The following is a 25,741-nucleotide window of genomic DNA, read 5'->3' on the forward strand; positions in this document are numbered from 1 at the left end:
CAGAGTCTCAGGAGGGTGCGAACCGTCAGCAGGGGCTGCGGTCCCTGGAGGCTGGAGAATCCACTCACCGACTCACTCAACGGGGCTGCTGGTGGGAGGCTCTGGCCCTTGTCCCACGGGCCCCTCCACAGGCCGCCCGAGGGTCCTCACAACACGGTGGCCAGCTTCCCGCAGAGCAATAGGTCCAAGAGAGAGAGTCCCCAAGCGAGGGGGCCACAGGCTCGGCCCTGATTTCAGAAGTCACATCACGTCGCTTCCTCCACAGGCTTGTGGTCCTTACCCCCCACCCTGGCCCGCCCCCCCCCCCCCCGCGGGATAGTGTGGCCGGGGGACTGCTCCGGGCTCCCCCATCCCCAGGGGGGCCACTTGACACCTCTGTGTCCTCCTGCACAAAATGGGGAGAGTCGTGCCCCCCTCCCGGGTCGTCAGGAGGAGGCCTGGCACGTGGTAAGCTCTCGGCAGCTGTCAGCTGTGCACTAGGACGGGAAGAACCCTGACTGACGTGCGCGCCTGCACAGAGGCACTTCCCAGGGGGACCGTGGACGCCACTCTCCGCCCCTCCCCAGGTGAAGAGCCTCAGCCTTCATTTCCATGACAGTGACCTCCTGAGGGCAGGACAAGGACTCGCCCTCCCCACGACACTCACCACGACAGCAGGCTCCCGTGAAGTGCCCGCCAGGTGCAAGGGCCCCTTCCACCCACCAGCGAGTGGTCCCCCAGCTGCCGGGCACGCACTCGGCGCGCCGGGTGCAGCCCCTGCAGTCCTCAGGTGTGGGTCACAGCCTTCCCTTGACCCTCAAGGCCCCCGAGGGGGCTTCAGCCCAGCTTCCCCGCTGGTTCCAGAGCCATCACTCCCAGAGGCCCTGGCCTCCTCCGCCCCAGGACCCCAGCCCCCTGGCCGCCGGCTGGGCCCTGCCTCGACCGGTCTAACCAGCCGGGAGCGAGAGGCTGCCCACCGAGTGACTCGTCACCCACTTCTCCCAGTAGCAGACCACCGCGGTTCCAGACAGAGGCGCCCGGCCCCGTGGGTGTCGTGTTAACCCCCGATGTCCTATCACCCTTAACCCCTGGCTGCTTCTCCAGAGCCAGGCCCAGGCTCCCCCGTTCCTGTCCTTCCCCATCAGCTGAGCCATGTAGAAGCTCTCTGAGCCTCGGTTCTTCCATCGCTAAGACGGAGATTCTCTGTCGCCACCTCGGGGTGCGGTGGAGGGACTCTCAGAAGCCAGCAGTTGGGGTGATAGGGTGGGGCCGGGGGCGGGGTGAGTACCTGCACTGTGCGGGGGTGTGGGGAGGACGCACCCACCCTCACGTGGGCGGGAAGATCACACAGGGCTTCTAAAAACCAGAGCCCCTTTAGCTCTCCGGGCTAGCCTCACGTGGTATTTCTGCTCAGCAAAATGTAGGACGATCTCCCCAAACAAAATGCTATGCTGTGCTCATTCCCTCGCCCAAGGCCGGGCCCCTGGGGAAGCCGCCGGCGGCTGTCGAGGGGACATCAACGTCAACACCCAAAGCGAGTCATAACGCAACGGTGCAGGCAGAGGGGATTGGATCTGCTTCCCTTTGCGGGCAGGAAGTTCATGATTTCCAAAGATGATGATGCAGGGGGCAAGATCCAAAACCTTCCAAAGAGGGGCGCGAAGGGCAAGTCCACCGGGCAGCTGAGTCCAGAGCCACTCGGGCCCCCCGTGGTCGCCGCGGTGCCGTCTGCAGAGCAGCTGCAGGGGAAGCCCCAAGCCCAAGAAGCTCCCAGGAGCGTGGGCCCTGTGTAGGCCTCTCCGCCTGGATTCTCTGGATTGAAAGGGATTCCGAGTTCATAATGGGAAACCACAGACTATTTTCATAATGAACACACATGCTCTATCCGTCGTTCCTAAGGCTGTGCAGGCTTGATCCAGGAGAGCTGGTCCTTCCCTTGCTTAACTTCTCCATCTTAAACCAAATGGTGCAACTGTATCACAGAATATTCACCTCCCTAGATACTTTTTTCCTACACGTCTATTATACTGAATAATTTAGGTCAAGCTGTAGATACCTGAGAAACACATTTGCATTAACTATCAAGCGGTGTGCCTATTTTCTCTGCTTCTGACTTGCCAACAGCAAGTGTTGTTAGATTATTTTCCCAGTGTTTTAGGTTATTTTCATCTGCTACCAAATAACGCTACACGATTATCTACATTTCTGATTGCACGATAAGCAGGGGACCTGCAACCTCAGCCCGCGCTCCGCGTGCCCTGGGTCTGCTGGGGCGTGGAGCCGTGGAACCGAGGCACAGGCCCCGGGGTTTGCCCCAGTCCCCACGGTTCTTTATCGCCTCCCACCCAGGCCGCTGCAGGCATTTGCTGGTAACTATTTGGCCTCATTTGCTATTTGCATTTGAAGTCCATGGCCCAAGCAATAAGGTTTTGTTCCATTCTTTCTTCTGCGTGCTATGAAGGAATCAAGTTAGCCGGAAAAGTCACAACCCAGTCCTCCCTCTGTGTCACAATAGGATGGTGACTTGCACCGTTAAGCAAAACATACTCCTTACACCTCCTGGCTCACTGTGAGCTCAGCAGGGGCAGGACTCAAGAAACAAGCAGTGCCTTGTCCGGGTTCCCCGTGGGTCAAGGGGAGAGGATCCCCCGAGCAGACGGCACCCAGCGCGCGAGACTGTCAGGGGCATCCTCCACCCGCCCTCGGCTGCAGCAGCCCCTGCAGGTGAGAAGGGAGGGGCCCTGCCACACTGGCCAGAGATGCCAGGAGACATGCCCCCACCTGAGCAGGAGCCTAACGCACAAAGCTGACCCTGCCCCCCACCGAGCAGGGCCGCGCGCAGCACCGGCCTCCGCACGTCCAGACACTCCCACACCCGGGGGGGGGGGGGGGGCTTCTCTCAACCGCGCAGGCTCTCGTTCTACTACTTTGCTTTAAGGTTGCGCCGCGCAGAGCCTCCGTGGAGACAGCGGCCCCGGGGTCTCGGGCTCCTCTTCGCCCTTGTTCATGCCCAAGGCTCCCGTCTCCTTTCCTTCGGCGTCAGAGGCCATCCCCCATCTGGAGAGCTGTCCCCTTGATCCGCGGCCGCAAGGCTCTCCCAGGCACAGGGCAGGCACACTCGGTACCCTGCGGCGTGGATCCCAGGCAAAGAGGTGCATCAGGGTCCCCTATCCCGCCTCCCAGGCAGGCCCCCCAGGAGGGGGCGGGCAGAGAGGGGCCCCGCACTTCCCAGGGTCTCTTCATGGTGTCAGGGCCCACGGCGCTCGTCCCAGAGAGAATGGTCCTTGGGGACGTGAGGTGGAGCCCCTGGCGTGATGGACAAATCCCCTGAGACTGACCTGCCACTCCTCCCAGCTCTGCCACCCGCTGGCCTCCTGATCTGGGGACAGTCCCCTGCCGCCCAGAGCCTCGGGTCCTTCAGTGGACGAATGGACGAGAACACTAGCCTCGGGGGGATTGTCGAAAGAATCAAAGGGAAACCAGGTCCTGCCCGGGCTGGGTTCTGGGGCTGAGCCAGGACCCAGGTGGAGGTGGCGCGGCGCGTGGGCGGCCAGGTGGCCTGTGACCTGCAGCTGCGGGCGGTGCTGGGCCAGGAGGGGCTGAAGGAGCAAAAGGGGAGAAGAGGAGGGAACAGCGCTGCCCCAGCTCGCAGCTCTGCAGGCCGGAGCTGGCGCTTGTCTGCTGCGTAATGACTTTCTATTTTTAGACGGCAGCGTGCTTCTCCGATCGTGACCTGCTTTGTAAATAGACGCTTCACAGAAGAGATGGGCCGCGCTGGGGCCGGGGGTGGGCAGGGTGGGCGGGGCGCGGGGTGGGCGGGGCGCGGGGGCGGGGCTGATGGGAGGGGGCCTCCCTCCGCCTCCAAGATAGAAACTCTCCTTGAGTGAAAAGCTGCAAGAAAATCAGTGAGTGGGGAGAGGACCAAGCGGTCTCCGGGGCCTCACCCTCTCTTCTGGGGCCACTTTGAGGGCACTGGGTGCGTAAAAGTTGTTTGTTCGGTTTTATTAGCATTGTAGTAAACTCAGCCAGAAAGGTAGAGAAGAGGGGTCCGCTGGTCACGGCCAGCCCAGCCTGACGAAAAGAGGGTCAGACCGAGATCCAGGAGGAAGGAAGGGACTTCATCTCGGGGCCACTTCCCGGGGCTGGGGGCGGCGCTGGGCGACTGGGACAGTGGTGTGTTCGGTCACCCATAACCCTACAGTGTCCCCTCTCCACTCCTGGGGGATCTTCCCTCCCCTCCCCCCCCCCATGCTGACTGGCCCGAGATCCGGTCAGGCCGGGGCACCTCTGGGACAGCAGGTCCCCTCCCGCTCTTGGCGGGCCGCACAGCGGCACTCCTGGCATCTGGCTCTCGCTGATGACAAGTGAGGGGCAGCGGCAGGGCCACTACTGGGGCTCAGTAGTTGTGGCTCACGGGCCTAGTTGCTCTGCGGCATGTGGGATCCTCCCAGACCAGGGCTCGAACCCGTGTCCCCTGCATTAGCAGGCAGACTCTCAACCACTGCACCACCCGGAAAGCCCAGATTTGCTTATATATTTATCAACTTATTTGCTCACTGTCTCTTCTGAGGGACTTTCTGCTTTCAGAGGATTTTTTTTTTTTTTCCTGAAACTCTTCCTTCAGAATTTCCTTCAGCGAAGGGCCACTGGTCATAAATGCTCCTGGTTTGCGCTTGTCTGGAAAATGTCTTGACTGCATGCTCCGTTTTAAAAGATTTTCGCTGAATATGGTTTTAGGTTGACAAACGTTTTCTCTCAGGACATTTGTGATATTATCTTATTGTCCTCTGCATTTCACTGTTGCTACCCGGAAGTCAGCTCTCAATCTGTGCTGGTTCCGTGAGAGGGAATCTGTCTTCCGTCTCTGGAAGCTTCTAGAATCTTTGTTTTCAGTGTTCTTCACTTTCAGCCTGGGTGTTTTCTTGTGGTAGGCTGAGCTTCCTGAATCCTGACCTGTCTTTCATCATTTCTAGAAAATTCTTAGATTTTCTCTTCAAAATTTCTTCTTCCCCATATTCACTGTTCTGGAAATTTGATCATAAGGTTGTAAAAAGCCTTTTCACGTGCGTCTTCTCGTTTTTTTAATCTTGCTTTTATATTTTTCAGCTTGGTCTCTTTATGCTACATTTTGAGGCAACTTCTTCAGAATTATCTTCCTGTTCATGAATTCTCCCATCGTCTGTAGCCAATCTGCAATTTGACCTGCTGAGTTTTAAATTTCAGTGATTATTTTTTCGATTTAGAGAAGCACTGCTTTTTAGATCTGCTTGTCAATTTTACTATCTCATGTTCCTGTGGATAGTTTCTTTTATTCCTTTAAACAGTAAATGTATAAATGATACTGTGCCTAATTATTTGTGGGTCTGGTTCCACATTAACAGTGTTTTGTTTCCTTAAGTGTTTTCAGATTTTTCTTTAATTGTGAATTCATGTTCCTTGGATATTTATCTGTAGAAATTCTTCCAGTACTGGAATGAAGTTGCATTCTTCTAGAAATGGTTCATATTTGCTTTACTTTAAAATGAATTCTAAGCTTGTGATTGGTTATGGACTAAACTGTGTCCCCCTCAAATTCATATGTTGAGGCCCTAACCCCCAGTGCGACTATATTTGGAGATAAGGTCTTTAGGGAGATAAGGTGAAATGAGGTCATAAGTGTGGCGCCGAATCCAGTAGGACTGGTGTCCTTATAAGAACAGGAAGAGACACCAGAGCGCTCTCTCTCTCTCTCTCTCTCTCTCTCTCTCTCTCTCTCTCTCTCTCTCTCTACGTGTACACAGAGGAAAGTCCATGTGAGGCAGAGAGAAGAGACCTCTCACCAGAAACCAACCCTCCAGGAACCTTGATCTTGGGCTTCTAGCTTCCAGAACTATGAGAAAACAATTTCCACTGTTTAAGACCCTGCTCTGTGGCATTTTGTTATGGCCGCTCTTGCAGACAAAGGGTCTTGGAACTACAGGTGGAGTAATAGTTTGGTCTGCAAATATGTGTGAGAGCTGGTTGGTGGCTACGGATCCTCAGGGGAGGTTTTTCTCTACCCCGTGCTGAGGCAGGTAGCAGTGGGCAGAGTTTCCTGCTGTCTCTCTGCAGTGTGTGCTTTTTCTTTTTCCCCGTTTCACACATATGGAACACATTCTAGCGCTTTGGGATTCCAGCTTCATTTAGACTCTCCTGTCAGACTTTCCGCCGGCTGGCCCTACATTTTCCTTCTCCTGGGGAAGCTGCATGTCTGTCTGCGGGGAGGATGAGTGTTGCAGACAGGTGCCTGAGTGCCCCCAGGGAACCCCACTTCCTGGCATCCCCTGCCCCTCTGACATTGACTCTGAGTTTGGCCGCATGACTTGGTTTGGCCAATGGTCACATTAGCCCCTGTGATGCCAGCAAAGGCTTTAAATCTGCCTCCGTGTTGGGGCTTGTCCTCTTGGAAGGCTGCCCCCGAGAATCCAGTTGCCATGCTCTAAGAAGTCCGGGCTATCGGCTGGTGGACACAAGGATTCACCCAGAGGCCACAGGAGTTGAGACAGCACACAGAGAGTCGGGCCACGTGGAGGAGAGCCAGGGCTCCCCAGCTAAGCTCTCAGCTGAAGGCAGCGGCGTGAGCTGCTCCACCAACCCAGAAGCAGAACCCCTTTCTCCCCGACCTCTGTGTTCCAAGTGCCAACCCGGGCCCGGGCCCGGGCGAGGAGGCCTGCAGTGCATGTGTGTTTGGTTGCTGAGGGAGAATGAGGAGAAACAGTAAACATGTTTTCAGCCACTGAGCTCTGGGGAGGGCGCTCTGCTGGACAGGTGACCTAGTCGATGAGAACTGACCTCCGTCTCCTGTCTCCTCGGAGCGCAGGGCACACATGTCGGAGGATTAAAGGAGAGGCTGGTGGGGGAACTCTTCTCTTGGCTATTGCCCTCACATCCGCAGGTTTTAGGGATGCGTGACAGCTTCGTCTCTCACTCACTGGGGACTTAAGTCGGCAGTGTCTCCCCTCTGCCTCCTTTTCTTCATTCAGACACAAAGGCTTAGACCACTGGTTCTTCTCCGAGTTCCTCGGGTCCTTTGCAAACCCAGCCTCCGGTGTTTCCCATCTTACTAGGACCTCAGGGAGCTAAGAACAGAAATCAAAAGTGCCACCCTGGCCTTGTGAGTTTGGTCCCAGCCGTGACTGGAACACGCCTCGGGCAGGCACTGACCAGAGACTCATGGGGGCAGCAGGGAGCCCTACGCCCTCTTGGGAGGTTCTGCTGCCTTTTCCCCCAGCCAGGCCAGTGGACGGGTAGGGCCTCCGCACAGAGGGCACCAGGGCAGGGGCTTTGCAGCTGAGATCAAAGTGTGAGGGCAGCTGACCCTTGAACGCCGGGAAGTTTGCCCCAGCACAGGGCCTGAGAGGAGAGCAGGAAGGGAAGCATGGCTTGTGGCGGGAGGACAGGTCAGAGTGGCAGCAGGGCCCATGGCACGGACGGCCTTCGAGGCCACGGGAAGAGTCAGGCACCTTCCTCGACGGTGACGAGAAAGCAACGAAGAGGGTCATGGTTTGTCTTCTGCTTTAGGAGATCACTGGTGACTGCTGTGTAGACACAGGCTTTTGGGAGGCGAGAATGGGCACTGGGATCGAGGGGCCAGACGACCACAGACGAGAGGGCTCACCTGGGCCTCTGGCTTAATTTTCATTTGCTGCAAGTTAGCTTCCTTCACACGGGGGCTTCTGTTCACTTTCAGCTTCTGAGCTTCATACCCCGTGGCCTGCATCATCAGAGGCAGGTGAAGTGTCCACTGTAGCTGGAAGTTCCTGGGTAACAGCTCTGCTGGGCCTGGGTCCAGTTGGCTTCCCAGCCCTAGAAGAGGGAGGGGGGCTGAGGATAGCCCTGGAGCTGCAGCTGCGGTGGGGAGGGGCGGTTTCCAGGCGAACCGGGCTGGCGCTGGGGCCTGGGTATAGAATCCCACCAATCCCACTGTTCCGCCACTGAGGGGGGGGCACTCAGGCTGGGGGGTCGTGAGCGCTAGGGAGTAGAGGCAAGGTCTCTCAGAGAGAGACACACACAGGAGCAGAGACACAAAAAGAGACAGAGAGAGCCAAAAGTCTAACCTGGAGAAGCCATACCTGTTAGTAGTCCAAAGAGCAAGGCCAGGGTCAGGCTCAGGAGGCATAGATGGCAGATTGGAGCGAGCATGGGCACCAGGGGAGGGTCCCCGGCTAGTGCTGGGCTGGAGGAGCCCCTCATGTTGTGTTGCAGGCGTGGTTCTGTGTGGTCTGACTCAGACCTTCTTGGCTGCATCAAGCCTGGAGGGAAGGGATCAGTGACCTGTCCCTGAGAAGCCTGGGAAGTCTTCCTGGAGGAAGCAAGATTTCTTTTGTGAGTTTTTTATTTTTGTATTTTTTTGTTTTTTTTTTGTTTTTTTTTTTTGCGGTACGCGGGCCTCTCACTGTCGTGGCTTCTCCCGTTGCGGAGCACAGGCTCCGGACGCGCAGGCTCAGCGGCCATGGCTCACGGGCCCAGCCGCTCCGCGGCATGTGGGATCTTCCCAGACCAGGGCACGAACCCGCGTCCCCTGCATCGGCAGGCGGACTCCCAACCACTGCGCCACCAGGGAAGCCCTGGGGTCTTTTTTATACCGGGCACTAATCTCATTCACCAGGGCTCCAGACGCGCAGGCTCAGCGGCCCAGCCGCTCCGTGGCATGTGGGATCTTCCCAGACCAGGGCACGAACCCGCGTCCCCTGCATCAGCAGGTGGACCTCTCAACCACTGCGCCACCAGGGAAGCCCTTCTTTTATGAGTTGAGTTGGCTTTTCTTTCCTCTCTGGACTCACTGGCCCTTGTTTTTGTTTCTCATCGCCGCTGCTTATAAAGTAAAGAGATAGAGGTGCAAAGTGCAGCCACAGCAGCAGGTGCCGGCCCTCACCGAGCTCTCACTGTGATAATCAACTTCCGTAGGATTTAGCACTTCCACGACCTTATGATATTTGTATTGTTAAACCCATTTTATAGAAGAGAAAACTGGGGCTCAGATAGAATAAGAACTTGTCCAGGGCTCATCCAGTGAATGCTGTGACAACTGAAAAGCCTGACCCCAAGCTTGGACTCGTATCTCCTCACCGGTCTGCTGCCGACTGGGAGTGGGGACACGATAAATACATCTCCATAACTATATAGATCACTTTCTTGGAAGTAGGCCTTGCTTTTCCCTCCTGGGACTAGCAAACTCTGCAATTATTGCTACAGGTAGTGCCGTCGTTTCTGAACTCTCGTCAAGAAGATCAATTGGCTGGTCTCCATGGTTCCAGCTCTCTGCGAACTTCAATCATTTGGCAATTATCAAGTCTTTCAGCCCAGTAATTATTTTCCTTGCTGCTCTCTTTAATTTCTCCTGTTCCCCTGGTGAACTTATAAGAGAAGGAGATGAGGTGACCCACAGTAATATGAAATTCTGCATCTCAGGGGCTCTGGGGAGATGTGTGGGACCACAGCCGAGCTCTCCATGAAACTGCTGAGAAGGAAGGGCAGGCCAAGGGGTTCCAAGGGCCCCCGGGGATGGGGGGGGACCCAGATCTGAATCTCTCCCTGACTTTGATGGCCTTGACACCTTTGAAAACGTCAGGCCAGTTATTTTGTCAGTATCCCTCACTTCAGGCTGACGTTCCCTCAAGGCTGGGTCAGGCCCCTTTGACGGGAATGTCACAGAAGCGGTGCCGTACTTGTGGCTTCAACTTGTCCCATCATTTTGAACATCTGGGTAGGACGGGATGTCCAGGTCTCCTTTACTTCCCATTTCGAGCAAATTCTGTGAGGAGATTACATTCAAAATATGTCAATAGCCGTTGCTCAGGAAGGCCCGATTCCTTTAAGACAAGGGTATCTAGAAGCCAAGGGCTGGGTGAGAGGTGCGCCTGGTGTTAATGGAGTATGGCTGCCTGGTGGCATCAGACATTTACATGGATGTTTATTTCTAATTCTGTCTGTATGTACTGAAAACCGTGAGTTGGGAATTCCCTGGCGGTCCAGTGGTTAGGACTCAGCGCTTTCACTGCTGAGGACCTGGGTTCAGTCCCTGGTCGGGGAACTAAGAACTAAGATCCCACAAGACATTCAATTCCAATCCAACCCCAGAGAGTTTATTCTAGCTTTCACTCTTCCTGTATTTGTAAGTCCAGTGGTGAGAAACCTGACTTCCCTCCATCCTCCTTAACGTATTCATTTATTTATCAACCCTCCTGTATGTGAAAGCTCCTCTATTCATTCCCACCACCTCCCCCAGGCTCTGACTTCTCCTGTCAAGCTGCCCCACCATGAGGCTGTCCTCTTCCCCCAGCTTGGGTTCCACGCCACGCTGGCCGTGTCCATGCCAGGCTGCCCTCCTCACCCCTTTCGGGCTCTGACACCTCACACAAGGCTCCCCTCTCAAATGTGCAGGTCGTCCTGTGCACACTGCTTTTTGATGATCTTTTTATGTATCTGTCTTCCCCACTGGGCTCAGCAGGTCTTCAAAGCTTGGAATATATCCAATGCATCCTTATACGCTGTCACTTGTTCCAATGCCAGGTACACAGAAGGCACTCCGCAAATGCTTGTTGGGTGCACGAAGGAAGGAGAACATGGGTCAAGGCTCAGAGGCGTGAAGGAGGGAAGAAGTGAGTGGATCGGTACCGAGGGAGCAGAGCCAGAAACAGGCAGCAGGGGAAGGGGGCCGAGGTCAGATTACAGAGAGCTCAGGACTCTGTGGAAAGAAGCCATTCCCAGGCCTCGGGACAACAGAGTTCATGGGCATCTTTTGGTCTGAAAGGGACAGGTCGGCTCTGCGCTCTGGAAGCAGCCCTCTGGCTGCCTCCCTGCCCCCCTGATCCCGAGGATGCACTGGCTGGGACAGAGCGGAAAACCCAAGGGCCTCCAGGTGGCCCAGTAGCGATGCCACTGCTCCCTTCCACCCAGACTTGTAGTCCCAAGGTTCCTTCTGCAAATGGGAATGCAGGCCCTCTCAGATGTGGTATTTTTGATGTTCTCATGTATAAATGCATTAAAAGGAAAGCTGCTTTTCATACTTCGTCTACTTTCCTGTACAGTCTCGGCTTCATTTCCAATTCCCTACCCGAGTGTCCTCATTTCCTCCTTGATGGATTGCTTGATTCCATCCTGACCGACTTGCTGCTGAAGGAAAGCTCTTCAGGGCCGGGTTTTCTTTTTGTTCTTTTTCAATCTTAGAAGTAGCTGGGGAATCTTGGTAGGGTTCAGTGAAGGTGGGATCCACAGCCTGGGATTTGTTTTCAGACCCTACACAGCATCCTGCCCCCGCCTGGTTTGGGGCTGACTGTGGACACTTTAAAAGAAAACTCAGGGGGCTTCCTTGGTGGTGCAGTGGTTGGGAATCCGCCTGCCAATGCAGGGGACACGGGTTCGAGCCCTGGTCCGGGAAGATCCCACATGCCCCGGAGCAACTAAGCCCGTGCGCCACAACTACTGAGCCTGCTCTCTAGAGCCCGTGCTCCACACCAAGAGAAGTCATCGCAGTGAGAAGCCCACACACCGCAACAAAGAGTAACCCCCTCTCACCACAACTAGAGAAAGCCCACGCACAGCAACGAAGACCCAATGCAGCCAAAAATAAATTAAATAAATAAACTTTTTTTAAAAAAGAAAAGCATTATATATATATATATATATATATATATATATATATATATATATATATCTCTTAAAAAGAAAACTCAGGGATAGGACAAACAGTTACTGGGTGCTACGTCCTATGGCCATTGTCTCTGCTCTGATAAATCCATTTGCTTTCTTCTGGAGAGAAACGGTTATTATTGACTTGGCTGTTCTCCATTTTTGCCTTGACGTCTAGGTTGCTCAGGCTGCCATTCTTTCATTTATAGACACATCTTCCTTTTACAGACCAGAGGCAGCTTAAGGATGCTGTCAAGAACCCAGGTCCTTTCCTTCTTTCTACTCTGTCTCCTTAGTGCGTTTTGAAGTCCTCCATGTCACAGGATTTCTGACCTCCTCACATAGCCAAATAAAAAATCAAGACTAGGGGCTTCCCTGGTGGCGCAGTGGTTGAGAGTCCGCCTGCTGATGCAGGGGACGCGGGTTCGTGCCCCGGTCCGGGAAGATCCCACATGCCGTGGAGCAACTAGGCCCGTGAGCCATGGCCGCTGAGCCTGCGCATCCGGAGCCTGTGCTCCGCAACGGGAGAGGCCACGACAGTGAGAGGCCCGCGTACCACAAAAAAAAAAAAAAAAAAAAGTCAAGATGAGAAAAAACAGGGCTGAGGCTTTCTATTTCTGCATCTGTATCTTATCAGAGAGAAATGTTCCTCGGAAGCCTCACAGGTTTGCCCTCCACTCTCACTGGCTGGCATTGATCACATGACCACTCTTAGTGGCAAGGGAGCCTGGGAACTTGAGGACCTGCCTTTGGAACCTCTGTCATTGAGAGGCAGGTTTTGCTGGTCAAGAAGGAGGGTGAGAAAGGTAGCTATTGGACGCAAGTAGCTTCCTGTGCCCGGCGCTCGCTGGCCAACCCCCCTTCCACCCATCGTGGGAAAGGCTCTCCAAGGAAGTACACTTGATGGGGCCACTGGCTGGGGATGGGTGAGCGCTCCTCCCTGCCTTGGTTCCCTCTCTTCCCTCTCGCTAGAGTGCGAGCCACATGATTGCCTCCCCAGGGTTGAGATCATCGCATGCAGTAGGTGCTCAATAAACGTTGATGAAATGAACAAAACTGAGGCTGAAAACGACAGCTATCTGGGAAAAACCCTGTTAGCATCAGACATTGCCAGGAAAATGCCTTTTGAAGCAGACTTTGTTCTGGGGAGAAATTTGCCATAAGGTCCAGTTCAGATAACCAGCCCAAGGGAGTAGCTGGGGATTTGGGACTTTTATCAAATCTTCCCTGGAACCCGTGGAAATAGGGGATTGGTGGGGTGCAGGTGCAGCTGGGGAGAGTGGAGGGGCTTCCCACTTTAGAGCATGAGGAAGTGTGTCAACCTTGGGGATCTGGGTCTAATTTCTGTGATGTGGTGGGAAACGTACAAGCTTGGGTTCACATTTGGCTCCTTACCCACCCGTGCAAGCCTGGAACAGACACTTACCCTCTCTGATCTTAGTGCTCGTCAGTCAACAGAAACAGGGGATAATAGCAGCCTGCCTTTCCTGGCTATTTCAGAATCTACAGGAGGGAGCTCTAGAATAATCACCATGTCCTGGGATCTTTCAGTAAATGTTAGTGACAATAATAACCAGGAATATTAATACTCGCTATTATTGTTCTTAAAAGCCAATTTGCATTTACTGCGTGTTCAATGAATTATTCTGGCTGGTTTAATTTCCTTTTGATACTCAAAAGCACAGGAAAGTCCCTACCGCAGACAAGAAGGCTCCCTCAATGAACTCTGTACGTTGAAGAGTCAATAAGGGCAGGGAACGGGCATTTTTTTGCCTCATGTTTTTATGATCTCATCATCTGCTCTGGTTTTTAGATGGGAACATGTGATTGTCAATTAAGAATCTGAAAAAGAGTTCCCTTTGTTAAACACACACACACACACACACACACACACACACACACACCATAAGCACCGTATTTCATGCTGTATCAGAGCTGCTGCCGGCTAGCTGGAATTTACTGCCTTGGGTTGTAGCAGAGCAAACTTGCAGCTGGATTAATACCCCCTTCTCTGGCAGTAAATCCATTTCACACATGTGGCCATATTTTCGCCCAAGTGACAGGGAGCAACGGCTGCTGTTTGTAGTCACCGTAGGAAAACAGGGATAACTTCCAAGGCATTTGGAACCTCCTCTGTGAATAGTGTAGGATTGCAACATTTTCCTGGGGAGAGGCACTTTAGAAAGCTTGGCCCGGTCACTCCAAAGATGGGAAAACTGACGCTGGGGCCTCTTTAAGCACACTTCATCTCTCCATCTGGCCAATCCCTTACCGTGGCCTCTGAGGACACATAGGACCGTCCAGTGAGCCTCCTGGGGCCACTCTCCTCTTTGCTTCCATACTCCGGGAGCTCTGGACTTCTCGTGGCCTCATACACACGCTTCCTCTGTCTGGCCTGTCTTCATACTCTGAGAGGCATCTTCTAGGTTAGACCCCTGTTGTGTGCTCGCATCACCCAGAACGTCTCAGGCGAGGCCCTCACATGGACGTAATTAATCGTCGCATAATCAGTCACTTAATGTTTAGTGACTGCTCTCCCCATTAGTGTCTTCCTTATGGAGACACTAACCTCCCTGAGGACGAGCGCCCCCCAGTCCCTTGCCCTGAGCATCGGTGTATCTTTGTGGAAGGAGTGAATGAATGATAGCTGAATGAATGAATGAAAGGGCCAGATATGGGGACACACAACAGTAGCGTCTGGGGGATGGTAAGTAGCTCGCTGTATTTGGAGTGGAAGGTTCTAGGGGCGCATGGAGGGAGGGGAGCTGCAGGAGAGGCAGCTGGGAGGGCTAAGAACACTGTCTTTCAGGGTCTTGTGAAGGTGCCCTTGACGCCGGGGTGACGTGGCACGGTTGGGGTGTGGGTTACAATACGGCTTCTCACGCCTTATTGTACGTGAGAATCCCCAGGGGATAGCGTGACAGTTCAGACGGTGTCCTGTAGGTCCACAGTGGGGCCTGAGGTTCTGTGCTTGTAACAAGCACCGAGGACCACAGCTCTAGAATCATCCCTCCTGGCAGCTGGTGGAGGATGGCCCGGAGAGCAAGGAAGGGGGATGCAGGGACACCAGTGAGGAGGTGATGGAGATGGTCCAGGACCAAAGAGATGAGGGTCAGATGGAGGCAGAGCTGTGGGGATGGAAGGAGGGGCTGAGCGCTGACGCTTGGAGGGCAGGCCAGCAGGACTCAGTGGCCATCAGGAGGAAAAGGGAGTTGCTCAGTGTGTCAGTGTCCGCGTTGCTGGTTGTATCAGTGTCTGAGTTGCCGGTTCTTGCATTTTTAAAATTTTATTTTATATTGGAGTACAGCCGATTAACAACGCCATGATAGTTTCAGGTGCACAGCGAAGCGGCTCAGCCATACATATCCATGTATCCATTCTCCCCCAGACTCCCCTCCCATCCAGGCTGCCACGTAACATTGAGCAGAGTTCCCTGTGCTCTACAGTAGGTCCTTGTTGGTTATCCATTTTAAATACAGCAGCAGGGTGCTCATGTCAATCCCAAACTCCCCAACTATCCCTTTCCCCACCCTCCCCCCTACCCCGGTAACCATAAGTTCCTTCTCAGTCTGTTTCTGTTTTGTAAATAAGTTCATTTGTATAATTTCTTTTTAGGTTCCGCATGCAAGCGATATCATAGCTATTTCTGTGTCTGACTTACTTCACTCAGTATAATGATCTCTAGGTCCATCCTCGTTGCTGCAGATGGCATTATTTCATTCTTTTTTATGGCTGAGTAATATTCCATTGTATATATACAACACATCTTCTTCACCATTCTTAAAAATTAGTGTTTAGTGGCATTGACATCACTTTTCAGTGCTTGTGATTAATTTTAAAATGGAAAGAACTAAAAAAAATTAATAAAATGGAAAGAACTCCATTATGTTGAAAACAGTGGAGTATAAATCCATGCAGATGCTCTCCACACCCCAGCCCTGGGGGCTCACACAAGGTCCAAGACCCCAGCTGTGGGATTGGAACCCTGACCCTGAACCCAGCTCCCTTGTTTGGGACCCAGGCCTCCCAGACCTCTCTCCTCTTGGCCTCTATGCTGTCTCTTGGTCCTCGCCCCCTACGCCCTGTTTTAAGGAGATGGGCCAGCCGGGGGGAGCAGACAGTGAGTCCTGTCTCCTCCGTCAGCCTGCAGCTCAGGCCCTCCTGGAGTCCTCTCTGGCCCAGGGTGGCCCAGATGCTCAGCCCCCCTTACCCCCCAGCATGATGTTGGCTATCTGGGCAGAAGCCGCCTGAGGCAGAGTCAACTGGTCCCCTACCCATGTGTATTCTGCTCTTCCTCACTGCCAACAAAATAAGAAAACTCTCATTTTGTTAGAGGGAGCCCTGCCCTGCTGAGAGGTTACCTTGCTCACCGCCCCCTGCAGACGAGTTTGTCCATGGGACTGAGTTCAACCAATGGACAGGTTTCTAGAAGTGCTCCTTGCATTCCCCATTTCCCTTCCTGCTACCTGGAATGAGGATGCAGTGGCCGGAACCCCGCAGCCATGTTGTATGGAGCAAATAAGCGATTTGTGACCCCCCCCCACCAGCTGCAGTGCTGTCCCCTTACTTTTTGACATCACTAGCTGCTCATGTGGGTCTCTTACATTCAGTCTTGACAACTTGGTGTTTTTCTGGGGCTTTTCTCCACGAGAGAATCTCATTTCTCTCTCCACAGGATCCTTGGCTGGTTCTGAACCTGCACGAGAAACTTTGGGCCTCTCAATTCCCTGCTCTCCCTTTGCTCTGGGAACACCCAGCCCCAGTTCTCCCTGTGGCCCACAGATGGCTGCCTCCTGTCTCCACTGGCAGAAGGAGCAGGCCCAGGTGTGCCAGGCATGGTGCTAAAGTTCTCACCTATTTGGGGCCAATCATTAAACTGCTCCTAGGGATAAGAAATAGTTGCATTTCTTTACTGGTGGGAAAGTGGCCTCCAGGAGATTATATAACTTCCCCAGTGTCCTTCATTTGTTCACTCAGTAATTATTTGCACCAAAAACTGTATTTTAAAGAAAAATTTTTTTGTTTACGGTTGCTTTGGGTCTTCGTTGCTGCGTGCGGGCTTTCTCCAGTTGCGGCGAGCAGGGGCTACTCTTTGTTGCAGTGCGCGGGCTTCTTACTGCGGTGGCCTCTCGTTGCAGAGCACGGGCTCTAGGCGCAAGGGCTTCAGTAGTTGCAGCGTGTGGCTCAGTAGTTGTGGTGCACGGGTTTAGTTGCTCCGGCATGTGGGAGCTTCCCGGACCAGGGCTCGAACCTGCATCCCCTGCATTTGCAGGCGGATTCTTAACCACTGCGCCACCAGGGAAGCCCCCTGTTTTAGTTGTGGATGGTACCCACAACATGCCACTTTCTGAGACAGAGGAGACGCAGAGACACAGGCTTGGTCATGCCATGTCTAAGTTAGGACACCCAAGGGGAAGGCCAAGTGTGCCTCTGGGCACGGGGGTCACCCGGCAAAGCCATGATGGCATCATGAGTGGAGCCCAGCTCTTCTCTGCCTGGTGAGGCCTTTGGAATCAGGTGGGACCCCAGGGGAGACAAGAAAGAGAAGGAGAGAAGAAAACCTTCTCAGGCAGGTCTGGCTCAATTTGAAAATAAATAACCAGTTTCCTAAGGGGAAAATGGCAAAAACTTTTCAACCACCTAAAATAAAAGATCTCAATCTAATTCTGTATCCTCCGGAGAGCTGCGGTGATGGCCTCGTCAGAGAGTCAGTGACCACACTGTCCGACTTGAAGAGTTTTCTGTTCTTATTTCAGAAAATGAAGGTGCCTCGGGCACCGCGAGTTTGACGTGTGAGCTGGGGCTGTTTCTATCGACCTCTCTGTGCCTTGATGGCCCGGCATTGATTGGAGCTATCGATCTCTTGGTTTCAAATAACTGACACAGTTTCCAATGGGTCCAGATAATTAAGACTTCTCAAAGGGCGACCAAAAATTGGCAATGCAGTGTGGGCAACCCACGCTGGTGGACGTGAAAGCAAAAGCTGGACCTGGCGTTCGTCTGATCCTCGCTAATGGAGCCTTAGAAAAATCCTCTTGCCTGCCTGACCGATCTTCCCCAAGTTATCAAGTGACCGAGGGGAGTGATTTTCATTTCCTGGAAAACGCCTGGGGCTGGCGCACAGCACTGGGGAGTGTGGTCTGTTTCTCAGATTCATCCCTCGGTCACTCACAGGGGTCAGGTTGTGGAACTCCTAGGGGGTCCCTTGTAAGAGGTCTTTCTGCTTCGAGTCCCTCTCTCCTCTAAGGCAGCCTTCTCTCTGTAACCAGCATGATCTTCCCGGGGCCTTTATTCCTCTTTCACACCTCCGTTGTGTTCAGAATGAACTGAAGTCCAGGCTCCCGTGGAGATTGGGCCCAGTTCTTTGCACCCGCGCATTCTACACCCACACCCCCTGCCCAGAACCATGTGGATGCAGAGTGGATATCATTACACCTTGACTCTGGGCTTGCCTGTGTGAATTTCTTTAGCCAATGGGATGCTAGTGAGCGCATCTCAGATAGAGGCTTGAAACGTGCTTGCGTGGTTGGACTTGCCTCTTGAGGTTGTGTCTGCAGAGAAGAGCGTGCCCTGGGTGGCTGCAGGTCCGGGGGGAGGAGAGACATGTGGCGGAGCTGAGCACAGGGTACATCGGCTAAACACACAGCACTGTAGGCCACGCTGCAGGACTGAGCAGTGTGAGAAGGTGACTGTTGCTGTAAGCCACAGAGTTTAGGGAGTGCTTGTTACACAGCAGTGTGTAACAATAGCTGAGAGGTAATGACCCCATTGCAATATGGTTATTTATGAGTTTGTTTCCCTTCTAAGACAGATATTGAAGGCAAGGACCATACTCTTCCTCACCCCGAATACAGCCCAGGGTCTGCTATACAACGGAGCTCAGAATTTGCTTGTAGAACTGAAATAACCATGTGAGAGGCAAACCAAGAAAGGAGAAATACCTTGGGGAGGGTTGCATTGTTTATACAACAGGTGTAACAATTACAACAGTATTTATTGAGCACTAGCTGTGTGCCTCGTAGTGTTCTAATGTTTTTAAATCTATTTTCTCATTCAACCATCATTACCCTTGTTTGCTTTTCAGGCGAGGAAGCTGAGGCTCAGTGAAGTTACGGGGTTTGCCTGCGGTGAGTGACCACTAGGCGAAGGAAGGCCCATGCCTTCCGGCTCCTAGCTGAGCATCCTTCCTTTCGTGTGTACAGTAAGGACTGGCCTGCCCCACCTGCTGGGACAGAATCTTCCCAGTAAATGCTCTAGCTCACCAACTAGAACAGGGTGGAACCAGGATTCGAGCTGGTTTCTTTGTTTTCAAAACCCTGCCGAGTTGGGGGTGGGCGCAGAATGAGGGGGAGAGGTCCCTGAGGAGAGGAGGTGCAGAGTGCAGTGCTCTGAGGGGCTGTGCTGGGTGGGGCAGGGGACGTGGAGGGGGCAGGGCGCTGACCGGGAGGTGCTCCCTTGGGCCTGGGTTGGGGAGATCTTGGTGAGCAGCTGGGTTTTATTCTGTCTCCTCTTGGTAAAGTCTCTGCCCCTGAATGTGCAGGAGTTAAACACAACCCTCATTGTCAGCTTGCTGTTCTTTGGATCTGCTCTGTCCTGAGGGGCCTGGCTGCCAGGCTGACCTGACTTCCTGGTCTTTGATCACAGCCCCTGGAAACAGCTGAGATCCATCTTCGTTTATGAATCTGCCTCCCAGGATCTGTTTGGTTCATCCGTGGGCGCCCAGAGCCCAGCGCACGCCCATCACAACAGTGGACAGTCACCGAGTACATGCGGGGTATCTACCAGCACCCTCCCTGCCCCCCGCTTAACTCACTTAAGCCTCAAGGAGCTATCAATCCCACTTTACAGAGAAGGAAACTGAGTTGTGGAGGTAACTGTCAAGGTCATGCACTTGGTAGGTGTTGGGGCCAGGATTTAGCCCCAGGCAGTGTGACCACAGGGCCCAAGCTCTTAACCACCAAGCCATGCTTGTCAGATGAATACAGGATCCCTCTCCCCTTTCCCCTCTCCTGTCCTCAACTTCCCTTCCTCCTTCCCTCCCCTCCCTTCCCCTTGGGTACTCAGCTCCCTACAGGAGGCCTTTTTGTGAACCAGCAAAGGTGCCCTTCTGTTGGGCAGGTGCACCTCTCACCACATGGTGCATGGCTTGGGCAGTGGGGACTGGGGCCTGGGTTTCAGTTCTCTTCAAACTTTCCTTCAGGGCACAACACTGCCCCACCTCCCTCTGCTGTTATCGACTGCTGACCCTCCGGTTTGGTGTCTCATGCGTGGCTATCTTCCAACCTCCCCCCCAGATGGCTGTTGCTGACATCTGTTATTGCCCCCATCCATGGTGGCATGGTGGGTAGGGAGGACCCACAACTTTCTCCCCAGTCCCAGAATCCAGGCTGCAGTACAAGGGTGGCCCTAGCTGGGGACAGCAGGGAATGGGGCAAGGAAGGCTTTATGTTGAGATTCTACACCATTTAGTTTGGAAAAAAGATCACACTTTCTTTTAAGTTTCAGATGTCATCTTCGAGTCAGACAATTAAACCGAACTCCTGACCAGCCCTTCTGCTAAACCTTTTTGAGAATTAACAAAGGTTGCCTGTTGCTCAAGCCTTCTCACTGCCCTTTGCTGAGAGTGTCCCAAACTGTGATAACAAAAACAGCATCCCTAGAGCCTAGAGCTGTGCAGTGCACAACCTGTGCAACTGTGTATGGCAGCTCTGACCCTGACGAGTTGCAATGTTTTTGAGCCTTGTTATCTTCACCCATAAAGTGGGGTTTTATAGTCCCGAGAGAAATTGGTTAAGAATTAACTGATATATTATTATTGCTGTTATGACTTCAATTCTGATAAAAATGATTAAGATGCTGATGAAGACACTGGTATTTATAGAGGATTTATGCTTTTCCAGTGGGGTTCCTTCCAAATTTTCTAACTGCACAGTCACAGTCACAAAGCAATCATTATTATCTGCATTTGACAGGTCAGAAAATCGACCCATGCATTATTTCATGATTTAGGATGAGGCCATCAGGAAAACCAAAAGTACCATATCAACTCGCAGAGTTCTCACTCAGCTTCTCGTCATTCCACATCTGGCTTCCTGAAGTCGTGGGGATGGTGGTGATGGGGACAGTGGTGGTAGTGATGTGTGTTCTTGTTCAAATTGTGCTTTTGTTGGAAAGCCTTATTAAATTGCCTTCTGTCACTGTTCCAGATTTATTGCTTTAATTTATTTTGGCTTTTTATACACAGGAGCTGCATTTTCCTTTGTTCTACCTCATTTTCAACCTGCCTGTAGGGTATAAAAATATTTATATTTTTATATTTCACCCTCTATAGTTTTCTTCTCTGGTGACCGATGTTAAGAAAATGATTTACTTTGGACTTGTGGGTCAGCAGAATGTGAAGCCATCTGTATCCGTAGTACTCACATGTTTACAGATAAAAAAACACATGGACATGAGACTAGACTACTGAAGACCCCTGGAATCCTGACTGACGAGGCACGATTTTCAGGAGAATCTCTCTCTTCTTACCTAGACGATCGTCATCTCGTTCTAGATCACCCAGCATGGCAGAATTCTCCCTCCACCCCCACCCCCAGGTGGGTCTCCGGGCCTCTGCAGAGCCCTCTGGTCACGGGGGTGGGGGGTGGTGGTGGTGGTGGTGGGGTGTGTGTGTGTGTGTGTGTGTGTGTGTGTGTGTGTGTGTGTCAAGTCTGGACTCTGCCCTTCCTCCCGGCTCCGCGGGGGCTGCCCATGAATTGACTACACCATCTCGGAAAGAGCGGATATGGTACTCAGCACAACGTGCCACCCGTAACTTTTATAAAACACACAGGTACTAATTTTATGTGGGGAAGCCACTGGGGGAAGGAGAAAGGTAAAATAAGGAGGGAAGGGAAGGTGGCAGGGAGGGAGGAAGGCAGACCAGAGCCTGAGGATCTGAGCTTTGAGAGACAAAAATCACGAATTCCTGTTCTTCCCTTCCTTGTAATCTTCTCTGCAGGAATGTGGACCCATGCCCCCTCCCTCACCAGCCCATCTCCTGTCCCCTCCCCCAGCCATCCTTGCATTGCGTCCCGTGATCCTCCCGGGCCGGTCCCGCTGGGCCCTTCCTCAGGCGCGTCTTGTCTGCCCCCAGCTGGACGGGTCTCCCTGTCTCCCGCTTTTGCCTTTAGAGCACCTACAGCGACACATCTGGGGCCCATGTCACATCCTCCTTGCCCTCCCCCACCTCCCTCCGCCAGCCTGGGCGTCAGTTCACAGAACTCAGGTGGGTCTTGGTGCACGGCGCTGAGTCCAGGGCTGGGGTCTCGGTCTCTCTCCTCAAGGGCTCCCCCGAGAGCAGCCACATTGGAGAAGTGGGATCGAGTTCATAGCGGGGGGCACCCTGGAGCTGCGGACAGTGCTCCGGTCTCCCTCCCACCGCGTCTCTCCGGCTGACCTTCCAGGAGGGTTTCTGCCTACTTCTCAGGGGTCCCAGGAGCACTGGCCCCTGCTCGTCTGCACTGACCTCCCAGAGGCATCCCTGTGTGTGTCCTCTCCTCCTTTCTTTCCCTGCCTGCCCACCCTCCCTCCTTCTGCTTCCTGGGATCACATCCCAAATAAAGTCTGTGCACCCGAGGCCTAGTCTCAGCTCTACTTTTGGGGAAATCAAAAGACAGCACTATTCTCATGGTATGATTTTACACGTAGGGGCTGCCTTGTCAAATGCATGTTTGTTCCATGAGTCCATGAGCTCCTTGGGGGCTCCGTGGGTCTGCTTTGCCCATCACCGTATCCTGAACATAGTCCTGAACATAGTCGGTGCTCAATAAATCCATATAACATTCCAGACTCTCCACTTGGTGATGAATTTCCTCCCAGTGGACTGGGTTCTTTCTGCAAGAGGAAGCTTGGTCTAAATTGTCTGGCTACTCCCTACCAGGGACTGACTGGGCCACGAGCAGACCCACACAGCTTGGAGCAAGGTAGTCTGTGTCTCATGGCCACCCCTGCACCTCAGTGAGAGAGGAGGTCTATGCTTGGACACAGGCAGCCCTGCCCCTGAGAGCACCCACCGTCTTCACATCTGGTATCTACCACCTTGGCCGAGTTCAGACTGAATCACCTCCAAGGAGAAGCCTCCTTGACTCCAAGAGTTCGTGACCTGCAGGGAGCCAGAAAGGAGGGCTGGAGTGGTGTGGTTTTTTTTGTTTTGGCTGCATTGGGTCTTCATTGCTGCACGCAGGCTTTCTCTAATTGTGGCGAGTAGGGGCTACTCTTCGTTGCGGTGCGTGGACTTCTCATTGCAGTGGCTTCTCTTGTTGCAGAGCACGGGCTCTAGGTGTGTAAGCTTCAGTAGTTATGGCTCACGGGCTCTAGAACACAGGCTCAGTAGTTGTGGTGCACAGGCTTAGTTGCTCCGCGGCATGTGGGATCTTCGCGGACCAGGGCTCGAACCCGTGTCCCCTGCATTGGCAGGTGGATGCTTAACCACTGGGCCACCAGGGAAGTCTGGATATGTTTCTTTTACTTTAACCTTTGCTTCCCGCTGCACTAAAAGGATACTGTCTATACACAATGGCCTGCCTCAGGGAACCCTGCCCCTCTGCCTGAATGTTAAACCAAAGTGCCTTTGTTCAGGGAAACATCCGGACCCTGTCCACCTGTAGGTGGCTGCAAGAAAGAAGAAATTAGCACATCCCCTCCCCGAGGCTGGCCATTCCAGGGGAAATTTGCAAAACTTAGGGCCTTTTTACTTTACTTCCTCATCTCCTCCCCCTCTCTGTGCTATAAAAGAAACTGGCATCCAAACCCTGACACGATGGTTATTTTGAGATTTTAGTCTGCCGGCTTCTCGGTCTGCCGGCTTCTTCCCTGCCTCAACACCTCGTCTCCGACTCATTGGCCTGTCATGCGGCGAGCAGAGCGAGCTTGGACTCGGTAACACAAACAGGAGGAATAAACAAGCCGAAATACAGAGCAAAACCAACCACAGCCTCCACCTGCAGGGACTAACACATTCTGCCTGATCCCGGAGAGAACAAAATGCACACACCTGGGTGGCTCACACACCTGGGTGGCTCTCGTCCCCCTCCGGGGCTGGAACGCCCTACCTCGAGGACGCCGAGTGCCCGGGGGGCCTCTGCTCTTTAAAGCAGAGGTTGCAAACCCTTTTCTGTAAAGGGCCAGGTAGTAACTGTTTCAAACTTTGTGAGCCGGGCCAGAAGATCTCCTCCTATCTACTCAGCTCAGCCACTGGAGCAAGAAAGCAACGACAAGCCATCAGCGAGTGCGTGTGGCTCTCTCCCAATCAAACTTCTTTCGCGAGCGAGCAGACCGGGTCCACGGGCCTCACCCTGCCGCCCCCTGTTCCAGGCATCTCAGGACTCCCACCCCGGCCCCTCTGATGGGTGGGCAGGTGTGACCTGCCGCCCCAGGACGCGCTCACGCGCAGCTTGCGGGAGGGCTGGACTCTGACCTGGGCTGGGGCAGTGGCCCCCGGTCTGAAGGGTCGCCTGAACTTGTCTGCGCTCCTTTCCTACGGCACCAGAGCACGAGCCCTGTGAGGGCAGGACCCTGTCCCGTGGGCCGTGCATTTCCATTCCTGGCCCTGCACTCTCGACTGCGTGCCTTTAGCCAAGGGCCTCAGCCTCTGAGCTGGGCTCCTCTGCCAGCAGAAAGCACGGAGAAAAAAGAGGTGCCGGAACCAGCGCGGGGCATGGGGGGAGGGGACGCGGTGGCTGAGCTGACGTCGAGGGGCTCATGTGAATACGGAGGGAGGCGGCTCCAGGCAGAGGGACCAGCGTGGGCACAGGCTGGGTGGCATCAGCTTTGCTGGAGACTGCCTTTATGGAACGTTTAAAAAAAGAAGAAAAAAGAGAGAACCTCTTGCACGGATACTTGCCCATCAGCACCTGCCCACTTCAAGGGACTCGTGAGGCCCCTACAAGGGAAAGCACGTACAGCTGGGACCCAGGGGAAGGTAAGCAGAAGCTGGGAGTCAGCATGTGGTGGTTTGCTGAGTCCACGAGCTCTTAGCCCTTCAGGTGTTTGACTTGCTGGAGTAATTTGCCTGGGGAAGGGGGCGGGGATGGAGGTTTTTGCCCTGAGGCCTGGGCTCTCCTCCCAGCTGTGGACCAGGGCCGAGTCCAGCGGGGAGGGACGGGCCCTGGAGACAGGATGGAAGGCCCGCAGCCTGCATGCAGGGGCAGGAGAGGCCGTGTAGCTGGGCTCTGCTCCTACACCAGCAGGAGGGCCCGGCCTGGCCTCGCACGTCTTTGCTAGCGGAGAACATGACCCAGAGTGTTGGCTCCTGCAGCCCCATGTAACACGGAGACGTGGGGCCAATGAGCCCGGGAAGTTTACAGCTAAAGGACCCAACTGCCTCATCATTCCCTCTGACTGTGAGGCCCGGGGAAGCCAGTCAGAAACCAGCTACAAATCTGGGAGCTATGCGGCTCTGGCCCTTAGGTGGGTGTATTAGTTTCCTAGGGCAGATGTAACAAGTTACCACAAAGTTGGGTATCTTAAAACAAGAGAAATTCAATCTGTCTCGCGGCTCTGGAGGCCAGCGGTCTGAGATCAAGGTGCCGACAGGCTTGGCTCCTCCTGGATGCTCTGAGGCTCACGCCAGGCCTCTCTCTGGCTTCCGCTTGCCGCTGGCAAGCCTTGGTGTTCTTGGCTTGTAGATACATCACTCCAACCAGTGCCACTAACTTCACGTGGATTCTCCCTGTGTCTCTCTCTGCCTCAAATCTCCCCGTGCTTTGTCTTATAAGGATCAGTTATTGGATTTCTGGCCCACCTTAAATCCAGGATGATCTCATCTCAAAAAAACTTTTACAAAGACTCTATTTTCAAATAAGGTGAATGCACAGGTCGCGAGTTGGGACTTGGACCTCTTTCTTTTGGGGACACAATTCAACCCACTGCTGTGGGTGTGTGTCATCATGAAGACACCCTCCATCCCCCGTCTTTCCCGCCTCCTCCCCTTGAATCCCTCCAGGTGTCCTCTGGATATCCCCCTCTCTCCAGAAACACCCCAGGCCTGACTCTAATTCTCCCTTTGGTACTTCTTTTGGGGTCTTCCTGCATGGGTCTCTGCTGGGAAAGACATCCCATTAGTCTGGTAGCC

At 53.7% G+C, this 25,741-nt stretch overlaps 1 protein-coding gene across 1 annotated transcript in view; it reads left to right on the plus strand.

Annotated features, from left to right (window-relative positions):
* KHDRBS3 (KH RNA binding domain containing, signal transduction associated 3) overlaps positions 1-20,776 on the plus strand; it is a 204,554-nt gene extending 183,778 nt beyond the window's left edge. Inside the window, exons 9-10 of the mRNA XM_033842817.2 lie at positions 18,713-18,755; positions 19,273-20,776. Coding sequence (XP_033698708.1) covers positions 18,713-18,755; positions 19,273-19,289 — 60 coding nt within the window. The 3' untranslated portion in view covers positions 19,290-20,776. The remainder of the gene's footprint in view (positions 1-18,712; positions 18,756-19,272) is intronic.
* Positions 20,777-25,741: the final 4,965 nt, after the last annotated feature.

The sequence above is a fragment of the Tursiops truncatus genome, chromosome 17 (assembly GCF_011762595.2).
Source record: "Tursiops truncatus isolate mTurTru1 chromosome 17, mTurTru1.mat.Y, whole genome shotgun sequence".
Taxonomy (NCBI): domain Eukaryota; kingdom Metazoa; phylum Chordata; class Mammalia; order Artiodactyla; family Delphinidae; genus Tursiops; species Tursiops truncatus.